At 41.9% G+C, this 27274-nt stretch overlaps 1 protein-coding gene across 2 annotated transcripts in view; it reads right to left on the reverse strand.

The window, feature by feature from the left end:
- PMFBP1 (polyamine modulated factor 1 binding protein 1) overlaps window positions 1–27274 on the reverse strand; it is a 561980-nt gene that overhangs the window by 16617 nt on the left and 518089 nt on the right. For both annotated transcript variants that reach the window (XM_033943674.1, XM_033943673.1), the window contains 2 exons: window positions 27020–27082; window positions 12911–13020 (listed from right to left, as the gene is read on the reverse strand). In XM_033943674.1, coding sequence (XP_033799565.1) covers window positions 12911–13020; window positions 27020–27082 — 173 coding nt within the window. The remainder of the gene's footprint in view (window positions 1–12910; window positions 13021–27019; window positions 27083–27274) is intronic.

The raw sequence follows: 27274 nt of genomic DNA on the forward strand, positions 1-27274 counted from the left end.
TGGGACTGAGTGCAGAGGGGAAGGGGGCTGGGTGCAGAACCTGGCAGGGGAAGGCTTGAGGGAGGGGACACTGGGTGCAGATCCTGGCAGGGCATGGCACTTGAATATTAAGCCCCCGACTTATATTCGAGTCAACCATTTTTTTTTTTTTTTAATTTATTTTTTTCCCCCTCCTTTGGGGGGGAAATGGGGGGTCTCGACTTATATTCAAATATATATGGTAACATTTTTTCTATGTAGTGTGCTTTATGTTTTTTAAATTTTGTGGCTACCCTTATGTATTAATAAGATTATATAGTGTGCATATGAAAAATGGATGGAAGACATTGCATTACAATTAGTACTATTATGGGGGGTGGAGTCAGGAGCGGAGCTTGGGCGGGGGTACTCAGTTGGTATTTGTTAGGCTTATGGGGTACTTGGCTTGAAGAAGGGGTGGCCTAGAAAATTATAGACCGGTAAGCCTGACTTCAGTGCCAGGCAAGATAGTGGAAACTAATTTTATTTTCTATAATAAAGATCACATAGCCAAAAAATAGTTTTAGAGACATTTGGAGTATTGAGATAAAGCAGCAAATTTCTGCTACTCAATGGCCATGAATTTGGACTTGGAGGATGAGATGTACAGCGTCAGCATCTATAAGACAAACATGGTGTTTCTTGTTACATAGAACTTTTTGGACCCTTGTTTGCTTACAAAAGTTAGACAGTTCTAAATCTAATAGATGCTGGCACTGTCATCTTGATATAGGGACACTGGATCATCTGCTGCTCTACTGTCCTTTGATACTCAATTTTTGGAAGTCAATATGGGGACAGATTAATGCTATACTTGAGTAGCAGAATTATGTGAACAGTGGAATCCGTTACATTTGTCTTGGTAGGGGAGAGTTCAAACGGTTAAAATGATGATGTTGCCTGTGGTTTGTTATCAAATGGGAATGATACCAGTGTTTTTTCAGGGATCTTTTTATAAAAAATTGAATTCATTACTTACTAAATTTGTTTGGCTAGGTAAAACTCCCAGAATTGCTCTAGTATCTTTACAAAAGCCAATTAAGGAGGGTGGGGTAGAGGGGCGTGGCTTGGACGCGAACGATGACGGTTGGATGAAGAAAGAGCTCCTGTATAAACAAGCTTAAATTTCAGAAAACTACAAAAAAAAACGTTATTAATGGTATAACAAATTGAGTTTACCTCTTTGATTAGATGGGAGAGAAAAATTGAAGGGGAAATCGGGAGAAAGAGGTGCCGTTTTCATTTGATATATGAGAAAAGAGGTGTGAAGGGCTGAATCCGTCTCAACGGCAAAAATAGCAAAATCGGGTCCCTGCTGACAGAGCCGGTAAGATCGGGTCTCCGCTGGCAAAAATAACAAAATCGGGTCCCCCAGGCAGAGCCGGCAAGATCGGGTCCCGCTGACAAAGGCAAGATCAGATCCCTGCTGACAGAGCCGGTAAGATCGGGTCTCCGCTGGCAAAAACAGCAAAATCGGGTCCCCCAGGCAGAACCGGCAAGATTGGGTCCCCCTGGCAGAGGCAACAAGTTTTACTATTAAACGTTACCAGGGTGGGCTGGTCCGGGACGCCGTGAGGCCAAGGAGGCTTTCCTTCCCCTCCTCTTTAGCACGATCTCTGGCAGAGAGCAAGAGGAAAGATTTTCCGAAGGTGGGGGTTAACAGGCAGTTGCTCGGTGCACCACGACCGCGGCCATCTTGGATCGGAAAAAAAAAAAGAAATTTTTACAAAGTCTGGGTCTGCCTAATGACAAGGATTAGTTTTTTGAAATGCCTGATGCCTGTTTAAATCAGGGAATGGGCTTTGAAATAGCTGTCCTCTGCTGGAAATGAGGAGAGATCTGCAGTAAAAGCTACTTGGCAACGTTTTTTTTTTTTTTTTTTTTTTTAACTATTTCCTTGCTGCCAACTTCAAAAATAAACTATGAAAGATCACTATAATTGTTAATCTCTCCTACTATAATTCAAGAGATTCAGATATAAGAGACTATAGGTTTTTGGGCTCTGAGGAAGGTCAAATAAAAGGATTGGTAATTTCTTTGACCTGAAGAAAAGTGACATTGAGACAGTTGAGACAGTTGAGACAGTTGAGAGACACTGAAATACATATACATGCACATTGAAAGATTAAAGTAAACATATTGGATGGAATATTGCTCTCCTCGGCAAAAGCTGCGATTGGGCTTGTAAGAGGAGAGCTAGAACAAGAAGGCTGCAAAATTTTTTCAGGCTAGATGCCAACAAGAGTCTGCAATAGAGCCTAAGACAAATAACTTACAGTTGCTTTAAGAATACTGGAAAAAAAAAAAAAAGGGGGCGTGGCTTTGTCGAATGGTTGGATAAACGAATAGCTCCTTATAAGCAAATATATTAAAAATATATTAAAAAGAATTACTACTAAATATTTTAAAAAAAACTAAAATATATATTGAAATATGACTTCAACTAAACAAAATAAAGCTGACTTAGGAGCTGGAACATCAGGAAGCAATAAGAGGTCGAAACCTGAGCCAGGTACACCCTCTAAAATCCCATTACCAACAGAAAAAAATCTGGATGTTATGGAAGAACTAAGACAAATAAAAGAAATTGTCTTAGATAGTAACAAAAAACTACAAAAAGCAATGGAAGATGCTGCAATCCTAACTAAAAGAGTGGACATTACAGAGAATAGAATTTCAACATTAGAAGATATTACAGAACAATTAAATACAGACATGAATCACAGCAAAATCATATGGAAAGAAATAACAGAGATAAAAAAAAATCTTGAAGACAGCCGGAATCGTGAAAGACGGAATAATTTAAGAATAATCGGATTACCTGAAGGAGTGGAAAAGAATGATCCGATTGCATTTCTTGAAAAATTTCTACCTAAAATACTACCATTGAAATTTAAAACGGAACTGGAAATTGAAAGAGCCCATAGGATTCCAACACAAAGAAATAACACTCAAACAGGTCCAAGAACTTTAATTTTCAAACTTTTAAGACACCAACAAGCAATTGAAATATGCCAATTAGCCAAGGAAATCAAAAATCTTAAATGCCAAGATTCAAAAATATACATTGTTCCGGACTTTGCAAAAGAAACAGCAAAAAGAAGAAAACTATTCTTAGACATGAGACCACAACTAAGATCTCTAGGAGCTAGATTTGGGCTCCTGTACCCGGCAATTATGAAGGTTACCGTTGCTAACAAAACGCAAAACTTCACAGATCCAGAAAAACTACAGGAATTTATAAATCAACTGGAGCAACCTATGACAATCTAAAAAACAATTAATGGGTTCATACTAAAGTCTATTGACGGTTAAAGATAGATCAAAACGGAAAGCAATGGAAAAAGAACACACAAGGATCAAATTAAAGACTTAAACAACTTGCAACATTCTACATAGAAAACAAGAAAACTGAAAAATATAAAAATTCTATTCAGAATAAATAGAATAAACTGAATGGCAGGAACGTAAATGATTTGAAACACATCTCCGAACTCAAATGATGACGAAGAAAGTTTCTTCAACAAACTTAAAAATGTACTGATTGAATCCGAAATTTTGAAAGCGGAGTAATAGTGAGAAAGAAAATCATCCTTCAATCACAAAGAATATTATAAAAAAAAATAAAAAAAAAAAAAAAAAAAAAAAAAAAGATGAAGTGATTGGTTTGTTGTATTTCCGGTTGAAGGTGGTACTTCAGGTTTAAATTTGCGTTTCAGATACATTAAAATGCATTTCAATACGAAATATATGAAAAGAATAAATCTGAAACGCAAATTTTATGTTCTTTTATTTATTAAGTTTAATTTAGTATCCACAATAGTTCAACCTGGGAATCTTCTATGGGAGATAAAAGGAGAGTTTTTGGCACAGGACTTCACTCTTGTCTGCACAGGCCTCAGATACTTTAAAATCATAGATGTCTAGAGAGTATGCTAATGAGACAAAACTTACAAGAACACTGATGGGAATGTTAGCTCCTCTTAATTGACAATTCTCTCGTGAATCATAAGAAAATAATGAATATAAGAGATGAGTGGATTCCTGTGCTGTAAACTCTTGTTACAGTTCTGAGGAAAGAGGCTAAATTGGAAAGCTTTTTAAAATAAAAATAATATACCACCTGAAAAGAAATGAATAGTAATTGAAATGTTATTAGATATAATTGATTTAATATAATCATTCTTATGGATTTAAAGATATACAAATACAGAAAATAATCTTTCAATACATAAGAATGAAAAACTTTTTACTTATTCTTATAATTAATAATAAAATAAAAGAAAATATACAAAAATAGGGGAAAAAATGGTAGTACTTTAGATAATTATTAATAGCTTGTGGGAGTTATCTAAATCTAACCTCAACCTGCGTATCCAAGTTTTCGTAATTAATAAGGGGGGGAAGGGAGGGATAAGAGGGATGGGAGGGAATAAAAGGGAAATATATAAGGAAATCATGGGAATAAAGGAAAAAAGAGAAATGAAATACTTAAAACATTGGGAAAATATACATAATTTAATACCTGAAAATTTAAAAATAAATGGATATTAAAATTATGTCTTTAAATGTTAACGGTCTAAATCATATGATAAAAAGGAAAAAAGCACTATCATTTTTAAAAAGGCAAGATGCTGATATATGCCTTATACAAGAGACCCACCTCTCACATATAGAATCTAAAAAGCTAGAAGGAGGCTGGGTCAAACAGTGTTTTTTCTCACCAGCTATAGGGAAAAAGGCAGGTGTTGCTATTTTAATTAACAAAAAATGCTCTGCTTCATTTAAACTAAAAGCTTCAGATATTCATGGAAGATGGATAATGGTGGAAATGAATATGGGAAATACTACCATGACGTTAATCAATATATACGCCCCTAATTCGAACCAAAACGAATTCTTTAAAACTCTTCAACAACTGATCATACCACTGGCTACTTCAAATCTTATAGTAGCAGGGGACTTCAACGCTGTAATAGATCCTTTATTAGATAAAAACCCAGGTAGAGTTATGAAATCTATGGGACTAGATAATTTGATTCAATCTTGCGATTTAATAGATATATGGAGAATACTTCATTTTGATGGTCGGGAATTTTCTTTCTGTTCTCATGTTCACAATTCTTTTTCAAGAATAGATTATATCTTTACTTCAAAACATCTTGCACATCAAGTGACACAAGCAGCCATTGATCCAATTATTCTATCTGATCATGGTGGAGTGTGGATCAAAATTAAAACTACAGATCAAAATAATAACAGACCAATTTGGAAAATAGATAATACAATGTTGGTTGACAAAAATTTTTGTGAAAATCTTCTAACAAAAATGAAAGAATTTTTTCAAATAAATGATAATGATGATATTAACAGAGAAACTTTATGGGATGCCTTTAAGGCAACCATTAGAGGACAAATAATTTCTTATTCGGCTTTTCTAAAAAAACAAATTAAAAAACAATTTTTAATCTTAGAAAAAGAGATAAAAAATTTAGAATCAAAACTTATAGAAAAATGGGAATATTCTATTCAACAAGAATTATTAAAATTAAAAGGTAAATATAATGAGATCTCATCTAAGATGATTAGGAAAGATTTATTTTCTCAACAAACATTGTACTATGGTAATTCAAACAAATCAGGAAGAATATTGGCAAACTATCTTAAAGCGAAAAAAAGAAAAACAAAATTAATAGCAATAAAAGATGAAAATGGAAATACATATACACAAATTGAACCTATATTAAAACAATTCTTAAAATTCTATAAATCTCTTTATTCTTCTGAAAATTATCCAAATAAAGAAAAAGATGGTTTTGAATTTTTAAAAATGTTAGAGGGTCCAAAAATTCCTGAACATATAAAACGAAGTTTGGAAGAACCAATATCACTAAAAGAATTAGGAACAGCTTTGAAGTCCCTTAGAGTTGGATCCGCTCCAGGTGGTGATGGATATACAGTGGAATTTTATAAAACATTTCAAAACTTTTTATTACCCTATTTATTAAATCTCTATCAATATCAACTCAATAAAGGTTGTATTAAAGGCACTATAGCAGAATCTTTGACTATTGTTTTGCCAAAGTCCAATAAAGATCCCACTTTGGTATCAAACTATAGACCAATATCTTTAATAAATGTAGATGGAAAATTATTAGCAAAAATACTTGCGCTAAGATTAGCTAAAGCTCTCCCCCATATAATAGGTATGCATCAAACAGGATTCGTTGCTCAAAGACATTCATCTCACAATACCAGATTAACATTCCATATGTTATATTTAACAAAGAAAATGAATGAACCTACTTTTGCAATTTCATTAGATGCAGAAAAGGCCTTTGATAGAGTAGAATGGCCTTTTATGTATCAAGCAATGGAATGGTTTGGTATAGGTCCTGGATTTATACAAATGATACAAACAATGTATAGCTCCCCTTCTGCTAGACTATATATTAATAATACGTTTTCAGAAAAATTTAATCTACAGAGAGGAGTTAGACAAGGATGTCCCTTATCCCCTTTGCTGTTTGATATTGTTTTAGAACCCTTAATATTAGCTATCCAACAAGCTAAGGAGATACAGGGTATACCTCATTCAGATAAAGAATATAAGATATCTGCTTACGCAGATGATTTATTACTATATCTGAAAAATCCAGAATCCACCATTCCACATCTACTTGAATTGATTGAGAAATTTGGAAAATTTTCAGGATATAAAATTAATTGGAATAAATCAGAAATTCTTCCACTAAATATACATTGTACAAAAGGTTTATTTGATACATTCCCTTTTGTTTGGAAGGAAGAATATATTAAATACCTTGGAATTTTGATAACAAAAACAGTAGATGAAACAATGAAAATTAATGAAAAATGCTTATTACAAAAAGTAATAGAAATGTGTGAGCAATGGAATCCTTTGCACTTATCTTGGTGGGGAAGAGTACAAACTGTAAAAATGATGATTTTACCGGTAGTATGTTACCAAATGGGGATGATACCAGTTTTCTTTCAAGATTCGTTTTATACAAAAATAAATAGGACTTTGACAAAATTTATATGGCTTAATAAAAAACCAAGAATTGCTTTAGCGTCATTACAAAGACCAATTAAGGAGGGAGGGGTAAATTTTCCCAACTTTTATAGGTATCATCAAGCCTATATCTTACGTCATGGTATGTATTGGATCCTCCCAGAACCCACAGATAATATTCCAGACTGGTTTTGGCTAGAATGGAGGCTTATGTTTCCATTACGTCTTAATCATGTAATTAGTATCAAAATGCCAAGGTTATACAAAGATCATAAAATATTTATGGATACCTGGAAAACTCTAAAATACATAAGTAATCTTACTCAAATTCCAATTAGCAAATCAACCAACCAAACTATATGGCTAAACCCCAAGATCAAAATTGGCGGTTTTAAAGTCATCTGGAAACATTGGATGATAGCAGGCATTCGCACTTTGGATGATGTAATTAAAAATGATAAATTGCTGGAGTTTTCACAATTGCAACAAAAATTTGGTCTCAATAAAACACAATATTTTAAATGGTTGCAATTGAAGCAATCTATTCAGAAAGGGTTCCCTGAATGGAAAGATCTCGCTAAATATCACAGTTTGGAATTCTTATGTTTCCAGATGGACTCAATAGGTCACAAAGCCGCACAGTGGTATAAATTAATATCCGGATATATAAATAAAAAACCAAAAAATGGTCTTAGAGACATTTGGAGCATTGAGATAAAACACCAAATTAGTGCATCTCAATGGCCACGACTTTGGTCTTGGAGGCTAAAATGTACGGTGTCAGCATCTATGAGACAAACTTGGTTTTTTCTTCTTCATAGAGCTTTTTGGACCCCTACTCGTTTACAAAAAATAGATAGTTCAAGATCTAATAGATGCTGGCACTGTCATATTGAAATTGGGACACTAGATCATCTTTTATTCTTTTGTCCATTTATCCTATCATTCTGGAAATCAATTTGGCCCCAAATTAACAGAATGTTAGAAAATCCAGTAGCCTTGACATATGATACTATATTATTTGGAACAACTATGAGAGCAAAAAGCCAAATTTCATCCAGTAATAACAAACTTTTATTTATTTTAACTGGAATTGCAATACAACAAATTACATTCAATTGGAAACAACATGATAGATTGAACTATATGTTCTGGTGGAATTCGGTATGCCACATATATAAAATGGAACTTGCTATTGCAACACACAAAGGATACATGAATAAATTTAAAAAAATATGGGGACCATTAACCAATTTTTGTAATGAAGGATAATTTTTCCCATAAATAACACTGGAAACATCTAAAGACCGTTAACATGATTTCTCTAATGAACTTTTCCCATGATAAGAAAATTGTAAAGAGGGAAATGGGGTGGGTTTTTCAATTTTGATTATTATATACTAAATTAATATTTAAAGAATATACAATAAAATTGATTTATGTATTATTGGTTGGGAAGGAGGGTGGGATAGGGGATTATTATATTAATGATAAACTTGATATTAATATATGAGTTAGTCAAGTGTGTATTTAAGTTCCTATTGAGTTTATTTGTAACACTTGTTGTAACACAAAAAATGAATAAAGAATTTAAAACAAGGAGGGTGGGGTAAATTTTCCAAATTTCTATAGGTATCATCAGGCCTATATTTTACGGCAAGGTATGTATTGGGTCCTCCCGGAGCTCATAGAGTACACTCCTGATTGGTTATATTTGGAATGGCGACTCATGTTTCCTTTACATCTTTGTCATGTTCTTAGTATCAAAATGCCCAGATTATATAAGGAAAATAGAATTTTGATGGACACTTGGAAAACCTTACGATTTGTTAATAATTTAACTGCTATTCCTATCAGCAAGTCAACAAATCAATCCATTTGGCTTAACCCCAAGATTCAAATTGGCGGTTTTAAGATCATCTGGAAGCATTGGATAATTGCAGGAATACGGACTTTAAATGATGTTATTTTAAATGGTAAACTGCTTGATTTTACACAATTGCAACATAAATTTGGGCTCAATAAATCACAATATTTTCGATGGTTGCAATTGAAGCAGGCCATTCAGGCAGGGTTCCCTGAATGGAAAAGTCTTACTACTCAATATAGATTGGAATTATCATGCTTTCAGGTATCAGACTTTCTGGGTCACCAGGCTGTGCAGTGGTATAAAACTATTAATGATTTGGTTAAAAAAAACCTAAAAACGGTCTCAGGGATATTTGGAGCATTGAGATTAAGCATCATATTTCAGCTTCTCAATGGCCACAAATTTGGTCTTGGAGGATGAGATGTACAATGTCTGCATCTATGAGACAAACATGGTTTTTTCTTTTACACAGAGCATTTTGGACTCCAGTTAGATTACAGAGGTTGAATAATTCAAAGTCTAATAGATGCTGGCATTGTAATCTTGATGTAGGGACTTTAGATCATCTTTTGTTTTATTGTCCCTGTATCTTAGCCTTTTGGAATTCAATCTGGGATCAAGTAAATTGTTTACTGGAGAATCATGTAGCACTACTTATGATACGATATTATTTGGAACCTACATGAGAAAAAAGAGTCAGATATCTTCATCTAATAATAAACTTTTATTAATCATGACTGGAGTCGCTATTCAACATATCACCAACAACTGGAAGGATTGTAGTAGACTTAATTTCAACTTTTGGTGGAACTCATTATGTCACATGTTTAAAATGGAAAGATCATTAGCTGTACAAAATGGAAATTATAAGACTTTTATTAAAATATGTGTGCCATTGACATCTTTTTGTGATGTTTAAACACCAGTTTTTCTATTGAATTATACACCATAAATAATAGAGAGGGGTAAGGGTTCTTTTTTATATTGCTCATTTTAATAATAATGGGGAAGTGGGGTAGGATATGGGTTTAAATATACAATTTATGTTTTTCTTGATAGATTTATAAGTGATGTTTTCAATATTATTTATGGTCATATTTGTACACTTGTTAAAAGATTGAAAATGAATAAAGATTATTTTTAAAAAAATGCTATACTTGAGTCATCAATTCCATTGACATATGAGGAAGTCATATGGGGATGATATTACATCTGAAGCCCTCATTGCACAGATATAAAGGTCGGCTTTTCCTTATTATGATCGGGATAGCCATGCAAATGATTACTCGCAATTGGAAGAACTGGAATCGCCTTAGCTTTACTTTTTGGTGGGCAATTTATGCTTAAGTTATAGGTATGAGAAGATGAATGCGGATATGCTGGGGCATACTAAGAGATTCAAGTTAATTTGGGGCTCATTGATATCTTTTATGGATTCATTATAGTTGTCTTTTCCTTTATTTCTGTTGGTATAATACACACACACCCAGGGGGAGGGAGAGCAAGAGGGGGTTATTTCTTTTGTATGGTTCTATTCCCTTATGAAATTGTTGGTTGGGTGGGTTTTTTTTTTTAATGTTGTATGGATTCTGATTGATTATAAGTGCATATATGATTACTATTATTTGTATAGATATTGTATTGCATTTTTGTTAGCGTTAAAAACTCAATAAAGATTTTTTTTAAAGAGATCACATAGACAAATCTGGTTTAATGGGACAGGTCAGCATGGGTTCAGTCAAGGGAGGTCTTGCCTCACTATTTGCTTGATTTCTTTGAAGATGTGGATAAAGATGAGCCAGTTGATACACTGAATCTAGATTTTCAGAAACCTTTCAACAAATTTCTCCTGAGAAAATTGAAAAATCATAGGATGGGAGACAATATTTTGTTGCAGATTACCAGTGGTATGCCTCAAGGTTCGGTTCTTGGGCCTGCTCTTTTTATAATATTTTTGTAAGCGATATTACCGAAGGACTGTCAGGTAAGATTCGCCTCTTTGTGGATGATACCAAAATCTGCAATATAGTAGATAACCTAGATGGGGTGAATAACATGAAAAATAATCTGGCGAAGCTTGAAGAATGGTCTGAAATTTGGCAGCTAAAATTTAATGCTTACAAATGCAAGACCATGCATTTGGGCTGCAAAAACCCAAAGGAAAGATTCAGTTTAGAGCATTAAGAACTTATGTACATGAGTGAAGAGCGGGACTTGGGTGTGATAATATATTTTGATCTTAAGGTGGCCAGGTTGAAAATGCAATGCAGGAAGCTAGGAAGAGGTATGGCCAGTAGGAAAAAGGAGATATTGATGCCCCTGTATAAGACTCTGGTGAGACCTCATTAAGAATATTGTGTACAACTCTTGAGACCACACTTTCAAAACAATATAAACAGGATGGATTTAGCCCAGAGGAAGGCTGTGTTTAGCATATAAGGCAGATTCAGGAAAGGTACTACACAACAGCTGCACACAAAACCCAAGGAAGCTTCAGCACAGGACACTGCATAGTAGCTGCGCTTAGAAAGTAGAGTTACTCACTTGTAATAGTGGTTCTCTGTGGACAGCAGGATAAGTCAGCCACATGTAGGTGACGTCATCTGATGGGTTTTCTCTCCAATAGAGATCTCTTGGTTTTTTTAAGATCCCACTGAGTATGTGTAATAAGTCTCCCTGCTGGGGAAGCCCAGGCAATCTCAAGCTTTGACAAAGATTCTGACTAGGGGAGGTGGGCGAGTTGTGTGGTTGATTTATCCTGCTGTCCATGGAGAACCCCCTTTACAGGTAAGTAAATCCACTTTCTCCTAGGACAAAGATGTGTCAACCACATGTAGGTGCCTCCTAAGCCATTGGGGAGGTATGCCTATCTAAGATATTCCCTGGTTATTCTGACTCATGCTGGAGAATTGTGGTCACTGAGATACATTTGTACATACCTGGTGGATGTGCCCCTTGATAAACCCATTCTGGACCCAGCTGTTACAAACATTGGGAGAAATACTGGGTATTTCTTACCCTCAGCAAATTGACATTTGTCTCTTACATCTTAGACCTCCGGGGGTCCCTAAACGAACACATAAATTTGCAACATCCTTTTTTGTGGCAGCTTAGTTCTGGCACGCCATTAGAGACAGGTTATGAATCTCTTTCTAGACTTGGTTCTGGTGAAATTGGATCATATCTGTTTGATGCATATAAATATGGTAAGGTTACAGCATTTCATAAAACTCTGTGATGAAGGGAAGGGGGGCTTGGGGATAGTTATTATTTCTTTGTTCTTTTTGTAGGGCTTTGTAATAATTTGTGTTTTGTCTTTAACTATATCAAATATGTTTTGACTTTAGCCTGAACCTTCTCGCTTTGGTGTGAGGGGGAATTTGGTGATTTTTATATTGTTATTGTAATTATAGTTTAAAATAAGAACAGTACAAGAGACATCACTCTTCTTTGGATTAGAACTACAGCAACTGAGCAACCATCAGATAAGAGACTTTTTGGGGGGCAGTACAGTTTTAGAAAGTTGTCTCTTATGCTGTCCTTATTTTTCTTATATCAGACATTGCATTGCATTGATTTTTTTTTTCACCTACTATGAGGGAAGAACGTCTCAAGTTTTTGATTTTGTTGTTTTTTAGAAAATGGAGGCTTTTTTCTGACCAGTAATTGACCTACTGCAAGCTAATTATAAGCTCTGCAGCAGTAGAGTCCTTGCTTATTCTGAAGTCTTTTGTTTGTTTTCAGGTTCTTGGGGCTATATCCTTCCCTCCAGTGGAAGAGGGTAGATTTGTTATTAGTGGTAGTTGAATCACCCATTATTATACTATTGATTCAGGTGGGTGATCAGCAGTTGTCTTGGGGAGGGGGAGGGGAGAGACTACCAGGAAGGTGGCCAATGCAGGCACGTAGGGGACTAAGGGAGGAGAAGCTGGACAGTTGGGAGCTAATGTGTGTGGATGGGCACCAGAGTTCTACTGTCTACTCACTTTTGCTCTTGCACCCACTGATTAACATTGGAAACAACCAGCTCACTTTCCTGGTGAAGTCTATGGCTATCTGATCTTGCAGCCACCAGGGAATTCTGCAAAGTCTCCACCTGTAAGAAGTAACATGGTCAACACTGTTGGGAGTTTGAAGGGAGAGGGATGTCCACAAAGCTGTATGTCAATACTGACCAATGTTACAATTCTATTAATCTAAATTTCATTGATGCTTTAAGATATTGTGGCTTGCGAATATAACTAGATGCTGCTTCTTCTAGTAATTATCATCCATCAGCGGTAGCTATAATGAACATAAGAATTACAGGACTATTTTATCCAACACAATCTGGCTCTTGTGCCTTATTCAGCAGAAAGATATTGCTAGCAGAAATGATAAGTAGTCGTTGTCGTATTAGTTGGTCAAGGGTCATTTATGTCACTCCTACGAGATATATGTGGCACTAAACACATCTGAGACAGCCCCTGCTCAACATCTACAATTATTACCTTCTTTAGTGACAATCTCAACCTCAGTTCTTTTACACCAACATTCTTTCATGCAAGGTTTGAGGGTCAGTGGTTCTGCCCATTCATACTCTTTCTTCTCTCTCTCCTTAAAGAATGACATGGAGATGGTTTCCTATAGTTATACACGGGGACAAATTCTGTTACCATGTCATTCTCTATGCTGTACACTAAACAGTTAAGAGATGGTCCCCTTTCCCCTCTGCTTTTGAATATTTATTTATCCTCTAAGGACGACTTAGATTCAAGAAAGCACAGTTATCCAGGGACAGCAGGCAGATATTCTCTACATGTGGGTGACGTCATCCACGGAGCCTCGACGCGGACAGCTTTTCAAGCAAACTTGATTGAAGATTTCAAGTTTGCTGGTGCTGCACCACGCATGTGTGTGCCTTCCTGCTCCACTAGAGGGCACATCCCCTCCTCATGGTCTTCAGTTCAGATAGATAGCAAAGAAGCCAACCTCGGGGAGGTGGGAGGGTTGCAAGAATATCTGCCTGCTATCCCTGGATAACACCTGTTACGGTAAGTAACTGTGCTTTATCCCAGGACAAGCAGGCAGCATATTCTCTACATGTGAGTGACCTCCAAGCTAACCAAAAAGGGATGGAGGGAAAGTTGGCAATTATGAAAACAGATTACGCAACCCCGACTGGCCAAACTGGCCGTCGCGCCTGGAAAAACATCCAAACAGTAGTGAGAGGTGAAGGTATGAACTGAAGACCAAGTGGCAGCCTTGCAGAGCTCCTCAATAGGCATGGCTCTGAGGAAAACGACAGACGCCGCCATCACTTGAACATAATGCCCCATGACCCGATCTTGCAGTGAGAGACCAGCCTGAGCGTAGCAGAAGGAAATACAAGCAGCCAACCAGTTGGATAAGGTGCGCTTGGAAACAGGGTGACCCAACCGACGAGGATCAAAAGAGATGAACAGTTGAGGAGCAGTTCAATGAGGCTCAGTAGGACGCAGGTAAAAGGCTAACGCCCTCATACAATCAAGAGTGTGAAGCGGCCCTCGCCAGGAGGCGAGTGGGGCTTCGGAAAAAAGACCGGAAGAACAATGGAATGATTGAGATGAAAGTCCGAAACCACCTTGGGCAAGAACTTGGGATGAGTACGCAAGACCACCGTGTCATGATGAAATACAGTAAAAGATGGGTCCGCAACCAGAGCTTGCAGCTCACTGACTCTGCAAGCAGACGTGAGACCAACCAGGAATACCACCTGCCAGGTGAAGTATATCAAAAGAGCTTTATCAATGGGTTCAAACGGAGGATTTCACCAATTGAGCCAGGACCACACTAAGATCCCAAACCACTGGAGGGGGCTGGAGCGGAGGATGAACATTGAAGAGACCCTTCATAAAGCGGGAAACCGTCGGATGGACGGAGAGCAACTTCCCATCAAGCGGCCGATGAAAGGCAGCAATCGCACAGAGGTGGACTCGAATAGATGTCGATTTGAGACCAGACCGAGACAAGTGGAACATATAATCCAGCACTGAAGGCAAGGAGGCAGAGAGCGGATCCATGCGGTGCTCAGCATGCCACGCAGTAAATCCGTGAGGCCTCGAGAACATCCCCACCGACTGAGAGAAACAGAAGGAGGGAGGCACATGGCGAGGAACCAAGCTGATAAGTGTAGAGACTGCAGATTGGGATGCAACAGAAAACCTCAACACTGAGACAGCAGAGAAGGAAACACAGGTAGAAGCAGAGGCTTCCTGACACTGAGCTGGAAGAGCAGGGAGAACCACGGCTGCTGGGGCCACAGAGGAGCCATCAAGATCATGGTGGCGCAGACCGACAGGAGGTGTACCAAAGACCTGAGAATCAGAGGAAAGGGAGGGAACGCATAGAGGAACCTGCCCATCCAATCGAGAAGGAAAGCATCCGCCTCGAGGCAAACCTGGGAGAACATCCTCGAGCAGTATCGAGGCAACCAGTGAGTGAGGGGCGAAGTGAACAGAACTACCTGTGGAGTCTCCCACCGAACAACCAGCTGCCACAGAGTCTGAGAATGGAGCGACCATTCATGCGGCCGAAAAAGGCGACTCAATGTGTCCACCAGACAATGCTGCTCGCCCTGGAAATACACCGCCCGAAGAAAGAGGTTGTGGTGTAACGCCCTCTGCCAATGACGAAGGGCTTCCCTGCAAAGTGACAGGGAACCTGTACCCCCTTGCTTGGTCACAGAATATATCGCCACCTGGATGTCTCTATGCACCAGGACCCCGCAATCCTGCAACCAAGAACGAAAATCCACCATGGCATTGTAAATGGCCCGGAGCTCCAGCAGGTTGATGCGGCAGTGACGGTCCGCAATCGACCAAACACCCTGAGTCCAAAGGCCGTCGAGGTGCGCCCCTAAGCCTATGCAGAAGAGTCCATCGTCAGAACCTTCTGATGCGGGGGTACGAAGAGGTGGCCCACCAACGAAGCAAGCGTTTCAAGGAGGGAGGCACTGCAATGTGCTGGGAAGCGGGATCCCGATCCTGCCACCACTGAGACGCTCGGGTCCAGTGGGGAACATGAAGATAAAACCAGGCGAATGGTGGGACATGAACCGTGGAGACCCATGGTCCCAAAAGGATCATCATCCGCTCGGCTGAGACCGAAGACCGCTGAGACACCAGCTGACTCAGGCGCAGACGGGTGGCCTGCCGAGGCAGAGGCAGAAAAGGCCGGAGGCGGACTGAGGACAGAGGGGCCACCTTCCGGCATAAACGAACAAGGGCCTCCCCCTGAGGCTGAGACAAGAAGGAGCGCAGACAAACTGGGTTCAGGTCTTCCCCGACGGACTCCCGAGACTGGGACGGACAGAGGCGCTGAACCGCTCCCGGACTAGAAACTAGTGAGAGTCACGAAGGACCAGGACCAGGATGATGGGAACGCCCAACCGACAGAGGCGAGGCTATATCCCATGTGCGTAGACACGAAGGAGACACCCCTCCCGAAGGGAGGGGAGGAATCCCCAGAAGGAGAGCAGCCCGGAGGCTATGCGAGAATAGTCAAAAAGAAGGCCAGGAGTCGCCAAAGCCGGCGGCTGGACCGTAACCCGGCGCTGCTGCAGCTATTGCGGCCGCTGCAAAGGAGGCCGAGAGAACACAGGAAAGGTATCCGGAGGGCCCCTCCAGAGAGGGAGTCCAAACCGCCAAGGCAGAAGGGATTCAGCTGAAGGCGTCCAGATAGGTGAAGGACCGGTCGCGTTCTGAGAGGCGGTTAATGGCCGCCGCAAGAGAGGCCTCAAGAAGCGCAGTACTCACGCAAGTAAAAGTGGCGAGATGATCCTGAAGGTTAGGATCCCCAGCCACACTCTGCGCCAAGCGAGACGACGCATGGCGGGAGCAATAGAGCCAGAGCAGGGAGAGAGTCTCCTCCAGGAGACCAAATTCCGTACTACAAGATTCCGGCACGTCTGCCCGGAATGAACCTAAGAGAAAGCGGGGAACCCTCTCGAACAGGAGCCGGAGACGTTGAGCCACAGAGCCCCAAGCAACGTCGAGGCACTAAGCCCCCGTCGATACCAGGGCACAAAACCACAGTCGACGCCGAGGCCTCAGCCGACGTTGAGGTATAAAGCCCCAGCGACGTTGTGGTACCAAGCCTCAGTCAACATCGAGGCACAAGGCCACAGTCAACCAAGGGGCACAAAGGTCTCGTAGAGGCTGGCACGACTGCACTCGATGCCTGGAATGCCTGAAACTCAGCCGGTGGCGTTACTGAGGTAACGCACCTAGAAAGAAAGAAAGACTTACCGTGGATCGATGCTAAGTAGAGAATGACACGGTGACGGTTTACCCGCGGCTACTGAGTTTAGCCGTGGGTAACCCGCCAAAAACGGGGAATGAAAATTAGCAGCCTCTGCGGGGACGGGGACAAGGCCATCACCTCCCCGTAGAGCGGTGAATGGTCTTGTCACCGCAGTGAGGCATAAAGGATGGTGCGGTCCCCGCAGCCCCCACCCGCCCACCCGCATGTTGGCTCGATCGTTTAACCAGCTTCTTCTCTCCACCTCACCTTAGTTTGCCGGCTTTCTTTTTCGGCGACCGGAACGCTTTCAAAAGAGCCGCACACGCGCGGCTGCTCAGTATTCAATCTTCTGCTCTGACCCAACCGGAAACAGGAAGTTGCAGCAGAGTAGAAGATTGAACTTTGAGCAGCCGCGCATGCGCGGCTCTTTGAAAGCATGCCGGTCGCCGAAAAAGAAAACCGGCAAACTAAGGAGAGCTGGAGAGCAGTAGCGTACCAAGGGGGGGTGGGAGGGGCGAAAAAGGTAATGGCGCCAGGCCTTGGAGCACCGAGGCAGACCGCTTCTTCCCCCTCCCAGCCGAACCCCCGCTGACCCTCCTATCTCTCCCCCCCCAAGTGAACCTTTCCGACCCTCCCAGCGAAAGCAGCAAACCTCCCTCCAGTTGCGTCGGCTTTCTCCTCCCTCTGCCGCATCACTGATGATGTCATCAGTGACGCGGCAGAGGGAGGAGAAAGCCGCGAAGGAGGTTTTCTGCTCTCGCTGGGAAGGTTGGAAAGGTTCACGGGGGGGAGATAGGAGGGTCAGCGGGGGTTCGGCTGGGAGGGGGGAGAAGCGGTCTGCCTCGGTGCTCCATTACCTTCTTCGGGCAGCAGCAGCGTTTACAATTCGCTGCTGTTGCCGGCTTCAGGCCTTGTTCTCTGCCGGGTCCTGCCTACTTCCTGTTTTCATGAAGACAGGACCCGACAGAGAGGAAGGCCTGAAGTGGGCAACAGCAGTGAATTGTGAATGCTGCTGCTGCCCGATGAAGTTCAGGACATCAGGACATCGGGGAAGGAGCAGGGAGAAATCGGCTGCTGGCTTGGGGGTGAGGGTAGGGAAAGAATCGTGGAAGTGGAGAAATTGGCACGATGGCTTTGTGGGGGCTAGGGGGAGAGAGAAAGAAAGGAAAAAAATAAAGAGGGGGGGCCAGGGGGAGAGAGAAAGAAAGGCAGAAATAAAGAGGGGTCAGGGGGAGAAAGAAAGGCAGAAAGAAAGAGGAGGGCCAGGGGGGAGAGAGAAATAAAGAGGGAGGCCAAGGGAAGAGAGAAAGAAAGGCAGAAATAAAGAGGGGGTCAAGGGGGAGAGAAAGAAAGGCAGAAAGAAAGAGGAGGGCCAGGGGGGAGAGAGAAATAAAGAGGGAGGCCAGGGGGAGAGAGAAAGAAAGGCAGAAATAAAGAGGGGGGCCAGGGGGAGAGAGAAAGAAAGGCAGAAATAAAGAGGGGAGCCAGGGGGAGAGAGAAAGAAAGAGGGGGGGGGGCAGGAGAAGAAAGAAGAAGGATCAGAGACTCATGAAATCACCAGACAAAAAGGTAGGAAAAATGATTTTATTTTCAACTTAGTGATCAAAATGTGTCCGTTTTGAGAATTTATATCTGCTGTCTATATTTTGCACTATGGCCCCCTTTTACTAAAACGCAATAGCGGTTTTTAGCGCAGGGAGCCTATGAGCGTCGAGAGCAGCGTGGGGCATTCAGCGCAGCTCCCTGCGCTAAAAACCGCTATCGCAGTTTAGTAAAAAGGGAGGGGGAATATTTGTCTATTTTTGTATAGTTGTTATTGAGGTGACATTGCATAAAGTCATCTGCCTTGACCTCTTTGAAAATCCGCGGAATATAAATGATAATTAACATTTTCTCTGCATACAGCGTGCTTTGTGTTTTTAAAATTTTATTGTTGGTAGATCATTTTGACTTGGCCACAAAGGTAAGGGGAAGGGAGGGAGGGGAGCTGCTGAAAGACATCTAGTAATCCTTGCAGGCTTGACTGTGCAGGGAATTATTTTTGTAAAATCATGTTTTGTTATGTGACTGGTATTATCTAGACTTTAATTTCTATGAATGAATAGAATGAAAATGATATAAAATTACTTGCTTGCGGGGACCGCGTGTTCCGGCTCACACAAGGAAGGAGGGGGTGAAAGGGAAAAAGTTTCTCTTCCTTGGAAATAGATTCTGAAGTGACCTCATCAAAGAAGACCAGCACCAAATGTACAAGAAATCCTTTAAACAATGTCAAAAGAGCCCAAAATAGAAAACTGCTACTGCCTTGAGACTCCATTATTGAAGGAATCAACTTGAAATCACAGAAGAGACAGGAAAAGGTTAAATGCCTCATGGAATCCTCAGGTACAAAACACAAACCAAATTATGAATGAAATCAGAGCAGACAGTAAGAATTATAAAATTGATGTCATTATCCATCTGGAAAAAAAGGCGTACTAGAAATAATGCCTCAGTAATACAATTTTCAGAAGTTCTATTCGCTCATGGTAAGGGAGAAGAGAGACTGCTAGTGATGGTGGGGGGACTGATAGAAGATATGAAAGAAGGGTGGTAGAAAGGAACAGATGGTAAAGGAGGGAGGGAAGGGTGGTGGTGGAAAGGAATAGAACAGACATTGAAAGAGGGTAGAGAGGAACAGACCCTGAAAGGAAATGTGGAAGGCAGAGTGGGGAGAAGACGCTGGAAGGGAAGAAGACAGATGCCAGACTATGGGGGAGCGGAGGGAAGAAGATGGGTGCTAGACAGTGACGGGGCGATGAATGAGATGGCAGTGGCGGTGACGGGGTGGTGAAAAGGATGGCGGTAACGGTGACGGGGCGGTGAAGGGATCGGCGGTGCAGAGGATGGTGGGCCGGGGACGGTGCAGTGACGGGAACAGATTTTTTTCCCCGTGTCATTCTCTAATGCTAAGTCAGCCCGATTCCAATGAAGGGAAAAGGGTCCCGGCCATTCTGCTCACACGAGGTGAACCCAGAGAGAGGCCAGGGAAGAAGAAAACACAGCTGCAGCCAAACGAGGCCTAGCAGCATGGCTGAGGCCCAAGAAGGGCCTGCTGGTGGAAAACCAGCAGAAACACAACAAAAAGTCCATGTTTTTTTTTTTTTTGAAACAAAGAAAATACACGATCAATCAACAAACGCACAGCGACTCCCGAACAAAATAAAGAAGCCGCGGTGCTAGAAAGGCACTTAGAAGAACGCAGAGAAGAGAGACAGGGCTTTCTGGCTCTGCGGAAAACTAAGAACTGAAGACCATGAGGAGGGGATGCGCCCTCTAGTGGAGCAGGAAGGCACACACATGCGTGGTGCAGCACCAGCAAACTTGAAATCTTCAATAAAGTTTGCTTGAAAAGCTGTCCGCTTCGGGGCTCCGTGGATGACGTCACCCACATGTAGAGAATATGCTGCCTGCTTGGCCTGGGATAAAGGTTTTACCTTCTGTTCCCCCTCCCTTTCCCATTTTTCCCTTGTTTGTTCTCTTTCTCTCTATCAATTGTAGTTCTAACCCTTCTTTCCTTTTGTTCCCGTTCGCCAATGTCTTTAAAAATTGTCATTGCCCCTGGTCTGTTTCTGTTTAAATTGTATTTTATTTGGTGCATTGTTTTGGTGTTTTTGTACACCGCCTACAAGGCTTGATTGGGCAGTATAAGAAATTTTAAATAAACTTGAAACTTGTTAAATTGTTGCTTTTTACTAATCAGAGAGGCAGGAGCGAGTGAGAGTTGTCAGGAGAGATCCCTCCTGTCCCAGCCCATCGCTGTACCACCAAGTCTTATGGCATGTCTGGTGGAGGCCTGCAACAGGTACGGGAAGTGGGCGAGTGGGACTGGCCTGAATATAAACTGAGACCCCCATTTTTTTGACTCAAAAATCTCGGTTTATATTTGAATATATATGGTAAGTGCTTTTTCATAACAAAATTCTCCCAAAGCAATTTACAATACATTGAATAGAAATCAGGTATTTTCCCTCTCTGTCCTGGCAGGCTTGCAATCTAACTGTGGTACCTGAGACAATTTTGAGATAAATGACCTGCTCAGAGTCACAAGGAGCAGGCTGAGATTCAGGGCCTTCAGGGGATTTAGTGAAGGCCCTGACTGTAGACTGCAGGCTCTTCCTCCTCATCTTTATGCCAAGTCTGACATAGTTATGAGCTTTGCCAGTGTCGGACCATCAAGGGATTCTCCACAGAGGCTGAATCCCTGAGGGCTCAAGGCTGACCAATGTCCGATCAGCATAGTGTTCAGGCCCCTCCTCCGTAGTGTCCTCTGTCCTCAGAGAGCTCCGTCTCTGGCAGTCTTCAAATCCAAACTCCATCCCACCTCTAAGCACCAATATCATTTCCTCTGTAATTCCCCCACCTGAGCACCTTCTTGTCCAATTTGTCTTGACTAGATTGTAAGCTCTTTTGAGCAGGGATTGTGTCTATGTTTTGATGTACAGTGCTGCGTATGTCTAGTAGCGCTATAGAAATAAGAACATAAGAAGTTGCCTCCGCTGAGGCAGACCACAGGTCCATCTTGCCCAGTGGTCCGCTCCCGCGGCGGCCCATCAGGCCTAATTGCCTGAACAGTGTCCCTGTCTAATTTTGTAAATGCCTCTAAACCTATCCCTATAACCTACCTCTAATCCTATCCCTATAACCTACCTCTACTCCTATCTGTACCCCTCAATCCCTTTGTCCTCCAGGTACCTATCCAAACCTTCTTTGAAGCCTTGTAGCGTGCTCCTGCTTATCATATCCTCCGGTAGCGCGTTCCATGTATCCACCACCCTCTGGGTGAAAAAGAACTTCCTTGCATTTGTTCTAAACCTACCCCCTTTCAATTTCTCTGAGTGCCCCCTTGTGCTTGTGGTTCCCCATAATTTGAAAAATCTGTCCATGTCTACTCTTTCTATGCCCTTCATGATCTTGAAGGTTTCTATCATGTCTCCTCTAAGTCTCCGCTTCTCCAGGGAGAAAAGCCCCAGCTTTTTCAGTCTGTCAGTATATGAGAGGTCCTCCATACCCTTTATTAGCTTAGTTGCTCTTCTCTGGACTCTCTCAAGTACCGCCATGTCCTTCTTGAGGTACGGCGACTAGTACCGGACACAGTATTCCAGATGCGGGCGCACCATTGCACGATACAGTGGCAGGATGACTTCCTTCGTCCTGGTCGTGATACCCTTCTTAATGATTCCCAACATTCTGTTCGCCTTCCTTGAGGCTGTGGCGCACTGCGCTGACGCCTTCAATGATGTGTCTACCATCACTCCCAGGTCTCTTTCAAGGTTACTCACTCCTAGCGGTGAACCCCCCATTTTGTAAGTGAACATCGGGTTCTTTTTCCCTACATGCATGACCTTGCATTTCCCTATGTTGAAGCTCATTTGCTACGCAGTCCTCCGTGTTATCAACCCTGCTGTATAGTTTGGTGTTATCCGCAAATTTAATAACCTCACATTTTGTTCCTGCCTCCAGGTCGTTAATAAATATATTGAACAGGAGCGGTCCCAGCACCAACCCCTGCGGAACTCCGCTCGTGACCCATTGCCATTATGAGTAATGGCCCTTTATTCCAAACCTTTGTTTCCTGTCCTCCAGCCAGTTTTTGATCCATCGATGGACCTCCCCTTTCACCCCGTGGTTCCATAGCTTCCTTAGGAGTCTTTCGTGTGGTACCTTGTCGAAGGCTTTTTGGAAGTCAAGGTAAATGATGTCTATAGATTCCCCTTTATCCACCTGGCTGTTTACCCCATCAAAGAAGTATAGTAAGTTTGTGAGGCATGACCTGCCCTTGCAGAAGCCATGCTGGCTCGGCTTTAGCTGCCCAGTGTTTTCGATGTGTTCCCAGATGCTGTCTTTAATCAGCGCTTCCATCATCTTTCCCGGGACCGAGGTTAAGCTCACCGGCCTGTAGTTTCCTGGGTCTCCCCTTGAGCCTTTCTTGAAGATGGGCGTGACATTTGCTATTTTCCAGTCTTCCGGTAGTAGTAGTAGTTCTGACTTTCAGCTCATACAGTATAAGTAAAAACCACAGTCTCACTGAACCCTCTCTGTTGGGCTAAGATAGTTTCCCACTTGCTCCTCTCTCTGGGCTACTACAATACGTGATCTGAAGGCTGAGCCTTGAACATGCTGTGCTGTGGATCAAAGTAAAAAAGGAAGACATTTCGCTGCGGGGCTTTTGAACAGCTCAGTGATTAAAGCAGTGTGCTGGGAACCAGGGAGGCCAGGGTTCAAATCTCCCTGCAAACAAAAGGGTCTTTTTACCAAGGTAGCTAATGATAAGTGCATGCTAAATGCCATGAAGCTCACAACGGGCAAAACACAGGAGTTGACTGACCCAGAAGAGGAGGATAAGAGGATTGTAGCACAGGGAAAGGAAACGAAGACAAAAATATACCAGGACTTAAATTGATATATACTAATGCAAGGAATAAAAGGGGGAATTAGAAGTCATAGCCAAAACTGAGAACCTAGGCATCATTGGGGTCTCAGAAACATGGCACTGCCGGGGTACAAACTCTATCGCGAGGACAGGTCAGGTCAAAAAGGAGGAGGAATAGCCCTATACAAAAAAGAAAGCATACACTCAACCAGAGTGGACACAGCAGCAACGACCAACAAATTGGAATCACTATGGGTTAAAATACCGGGAAGGAAAGGGCCCGAGATTAAATTGGGCCTGTACTATCATCCACCTGGGCAAACCAAAGCTACCGATGAAGAAATGGAAGCCGAGATGAAATGAGAATGCAAAAGCGGTAACACGATTATTATGGGAGACTTCAACTATCCCGGAATAGACTGGAGTCTTGGAAACTCAAAATGCGCTAGGGAGACCAGATTCTTGGAGGCTATACAGGACTGCTTCATTGATCAGCTTGTCAGAGAACCGACGAGAGGGAATGCCACTCTGGATCTAATCCTAAATGGGCTAAGATGACTTGCAAAGGAAGTGGAAGTAGTGGGACTGTTGGGAAACAGCGATCACAATATGATAAAGTTGAAGTAGGAATACTGAAGAGAAAGAGAACCACAGCAACAACTTTTAACTTCAAGAAAGGAAACTACGAAGTGATGAGGGTAATGGTAAGGAAGAAACTTAGGAACAGCTCAAAGAAATGGCAGACTGTAGAGCAAGCCTGGTCTTTATTCAAGGACACGGTGAGCGAGGCGTAAAATCTGTATATCCCCAGAGTCAGAAAAGGGTGCAAAAAGAGCCGAACAAAAGACCCGGTGTGGATAACTAAAGAAGTGAAGAAAGCGATAGGTGATAAGAAGAATTCTTTCAAGAAATGGAAAAACTGCAAAACCAAGGAGAACTGGAAAGAACACAGGAAGTATCAAAAAGAATGTCACCTCGTGGTTAGAAAAGCAAAAAGAAAATATGAAGAGAGGCTAACCAGGGAAGCACAAAATTTCAAACCGTTCTTCAGATATGTTAAAGGGAAGCAGCCGGCTAAGGAGGAGGTGGGACCGCTGAATGACGGAGACAGGAAGGGAGTGGTGAAGGAGGAGAAAGAAGTGGCGGAAAGATTAAACATGTTCTTTTCGTCAGAAACAATTTACAAAAGAGAACACATCTAATATACTGGAACCTGAACAAATCTTCAAAAGCGACCAAGCAGAAAAATTGGAAGTAAGCCTCGAAGACGTACACAGGCAGATAGAAAAATGAAAAACTGACAAATTACCGGGCCCGGACAGAATCCACCCTAGGGTACTGAAAGAACTAAAGGAGGAAATAGCGGAACTACTACAGCAAGTCTGCAATCTATCCCTGAAACCAGGCGTGATCCCGGAGGATTGGAAGATAGCCAATGTTACGCCCATCTTTAAAAAGGGATCGAGAGGTGACCCGGGGAACTACAAACCGGTAAGTCTGACCTCGGTTCCAGGGAAAATGGCGGAAGCACCGATAAAAGATAGCATCGAGGTGCATCTAGAAAGGAATAAATTTATAATAACAAGCCAGCATGGCTTCTCCAAGGGAAGATCGTGCCTGATGAACTTATTGCACTTCTTGGAAGGAATTAACAAACGGATGGGCAAAGGGGACCCCATAGACATCGTATACTTGGACTTCCAAAAAGCCTTTGACAAGGTACCCCATGAACGCCTACTTCAGAAACTGAAGAACCATGGAGTGGAAGGAGACGTACACAGATGGATCAAGAATTGGTTGGCAGGTAGGAAGCAGAGGGTAGGAGTGAAGGGCCACTACTCGGACTGGAGGAGGATCATGAGTGGTATTCCGCAGGGGTCGGTGCTTGGACCGCTACTATTCAATGTATTTATAAATGATCTAGAAACAGGGACGAAGTTGTGTTGTAATAAAATTTGCAGTTGACACCAAACTATTTAATGGGGCTAGGACTATAGAAGACTGCGAAGATTTACAAAGGGACCTGAACAAACTAGCGGAGTGGGCGACGAGATGGCAGATGAAGTTTAATGTAGAGAAATGTAAAGTCTTGCACGTAGGAAACAGAAACCTAAGGTACAGCTACACAATGGGAGGGCTGTCATTGAGTGAGAGTCCCCAAGAAAGGGACTTGGGGGTAATAGTGGACAAGACAATGAAACCGTTGGCACAGTGCGCAGTGGCCGCTAAGAAATCGAATAGAATGCTAGGTATAATCAAGAAGGGTATTACAACCAGAATGAAAGAAGTTATCCTGCTGTTGTATCGGGCGATGGTGCGCCCGCATCTGGAGTACTGCGTCCAATATTGGTCGCTGTACCTAAAGAAGGATATGGCGATACTCGAGAGGGTTCAGAAGAGAGCAACATTCTTGATAAAAGGTATGGAAAACCTTTCATACACTGAAAGATTGGAGAAACTGGGGCTCTTTTCCCTGGAGAAGTGGAGACTTAGAGGGGATCTGATAGAGACTTACAAGATCATAAAGGGCATAGAGAAAGTGTAGAGGGACAGATTCATCAAACTTTCGAAAACTACAAGAACGAGAGAGCATTTGGAAAAATTAAAAGGGGACAGATTCAGAACCAATGCTAGGAAGTTCTTCTTCATCCAGAGGGTGGTGGACACCTGGAATGCGCTTCCAGAGGGCATGATAGGACAGAGTACGGTTTTGGGGTTCAAGAAGGGATTGGATGATTTCCTGAAGGAAAAGGGGATAGAAGGGTATAGATAGAGTATTACTATACAGGTCCTGGACCTGATGGGCCACCGCGTGAGCAGACTGCTGGGCATGATGGACCTCTGGTCTGACCCAGCAGAGGCATTACTTATGTTCTTATGTTCTAAGCTAATGGGAACATGGCATTTCGTTCATGCTAATCGTTAGGTCATCTTAGTAAAAGGACCCCTTAGATTGTAAGCTTTCAGGAATGTGTACTGTACCTTCAACCACTACAGAGAATGGGTTCCAAATTGGAACCCCCCCCCCCTTATCCATATAATGCAGACAACCAAACTGGTTATTAATATAGGTAGATTTCGGTTTGTGTATGTATAAACACACTTACACATATTAAGAACATAAGAAACATCTTGGGTTACTGTATCAGACCAAAGGTAATCTAACCCAGTAGCCAATCCAGGACACAAATAGGAACAGAATCCCCCAAAAGAAGATATATTCCATGTTGCTTAGCCCCCAAGAAAGAGCAGTGGCTTTCTCTAAATCTGTCTTTAAATGGTTTTATGAGCATTTCCTCCAGGAACTTATCAAACTCTTTCTAATCCTCAGCTATGAATTCCAGAGCTTAATTATGTGTTGAATGAAAAACTAATTGATTTGGGACTTCATCAGCATACATATACCCACAGGACCACTCACCTCCTGGCTAAGCACTATGCATCTATGCTTCAGCATGGCAAGTTCCTTTTGTAAGGCATCCTTCTGTTGAGAAAAACACAAGAGGCATCAAGTACACAGAGAAATGAAGTGCAGAGAAGAAAAAGGGCAAGGAAAAGAGGAGAAATGGTTGGGGAGGCCAGAAAGGGTGAGAGGGGTCAGGGAGAGCAGAGTGCAGGAGAGAAGTTGGCTTGGGATGAGATGAGAAGAGTAGCTAACAAACTTGGCAACGCAATA

This window comes from Geotrypetes seraphini, chromosome 4, assembly GCF_902459505.1.
Source record: "Geotrypetes seraphini chromosome 4, aGeoSer1.1, whole genome shotgun sequence".
NCBI classification, from domain to species: domain Eukaryota; kingdom Metazoa; phylum Chordata; class Amphibia; order Gymnophiona; family Dermophiidae; genus Geotrypetes; species Geotrypetes seraphini.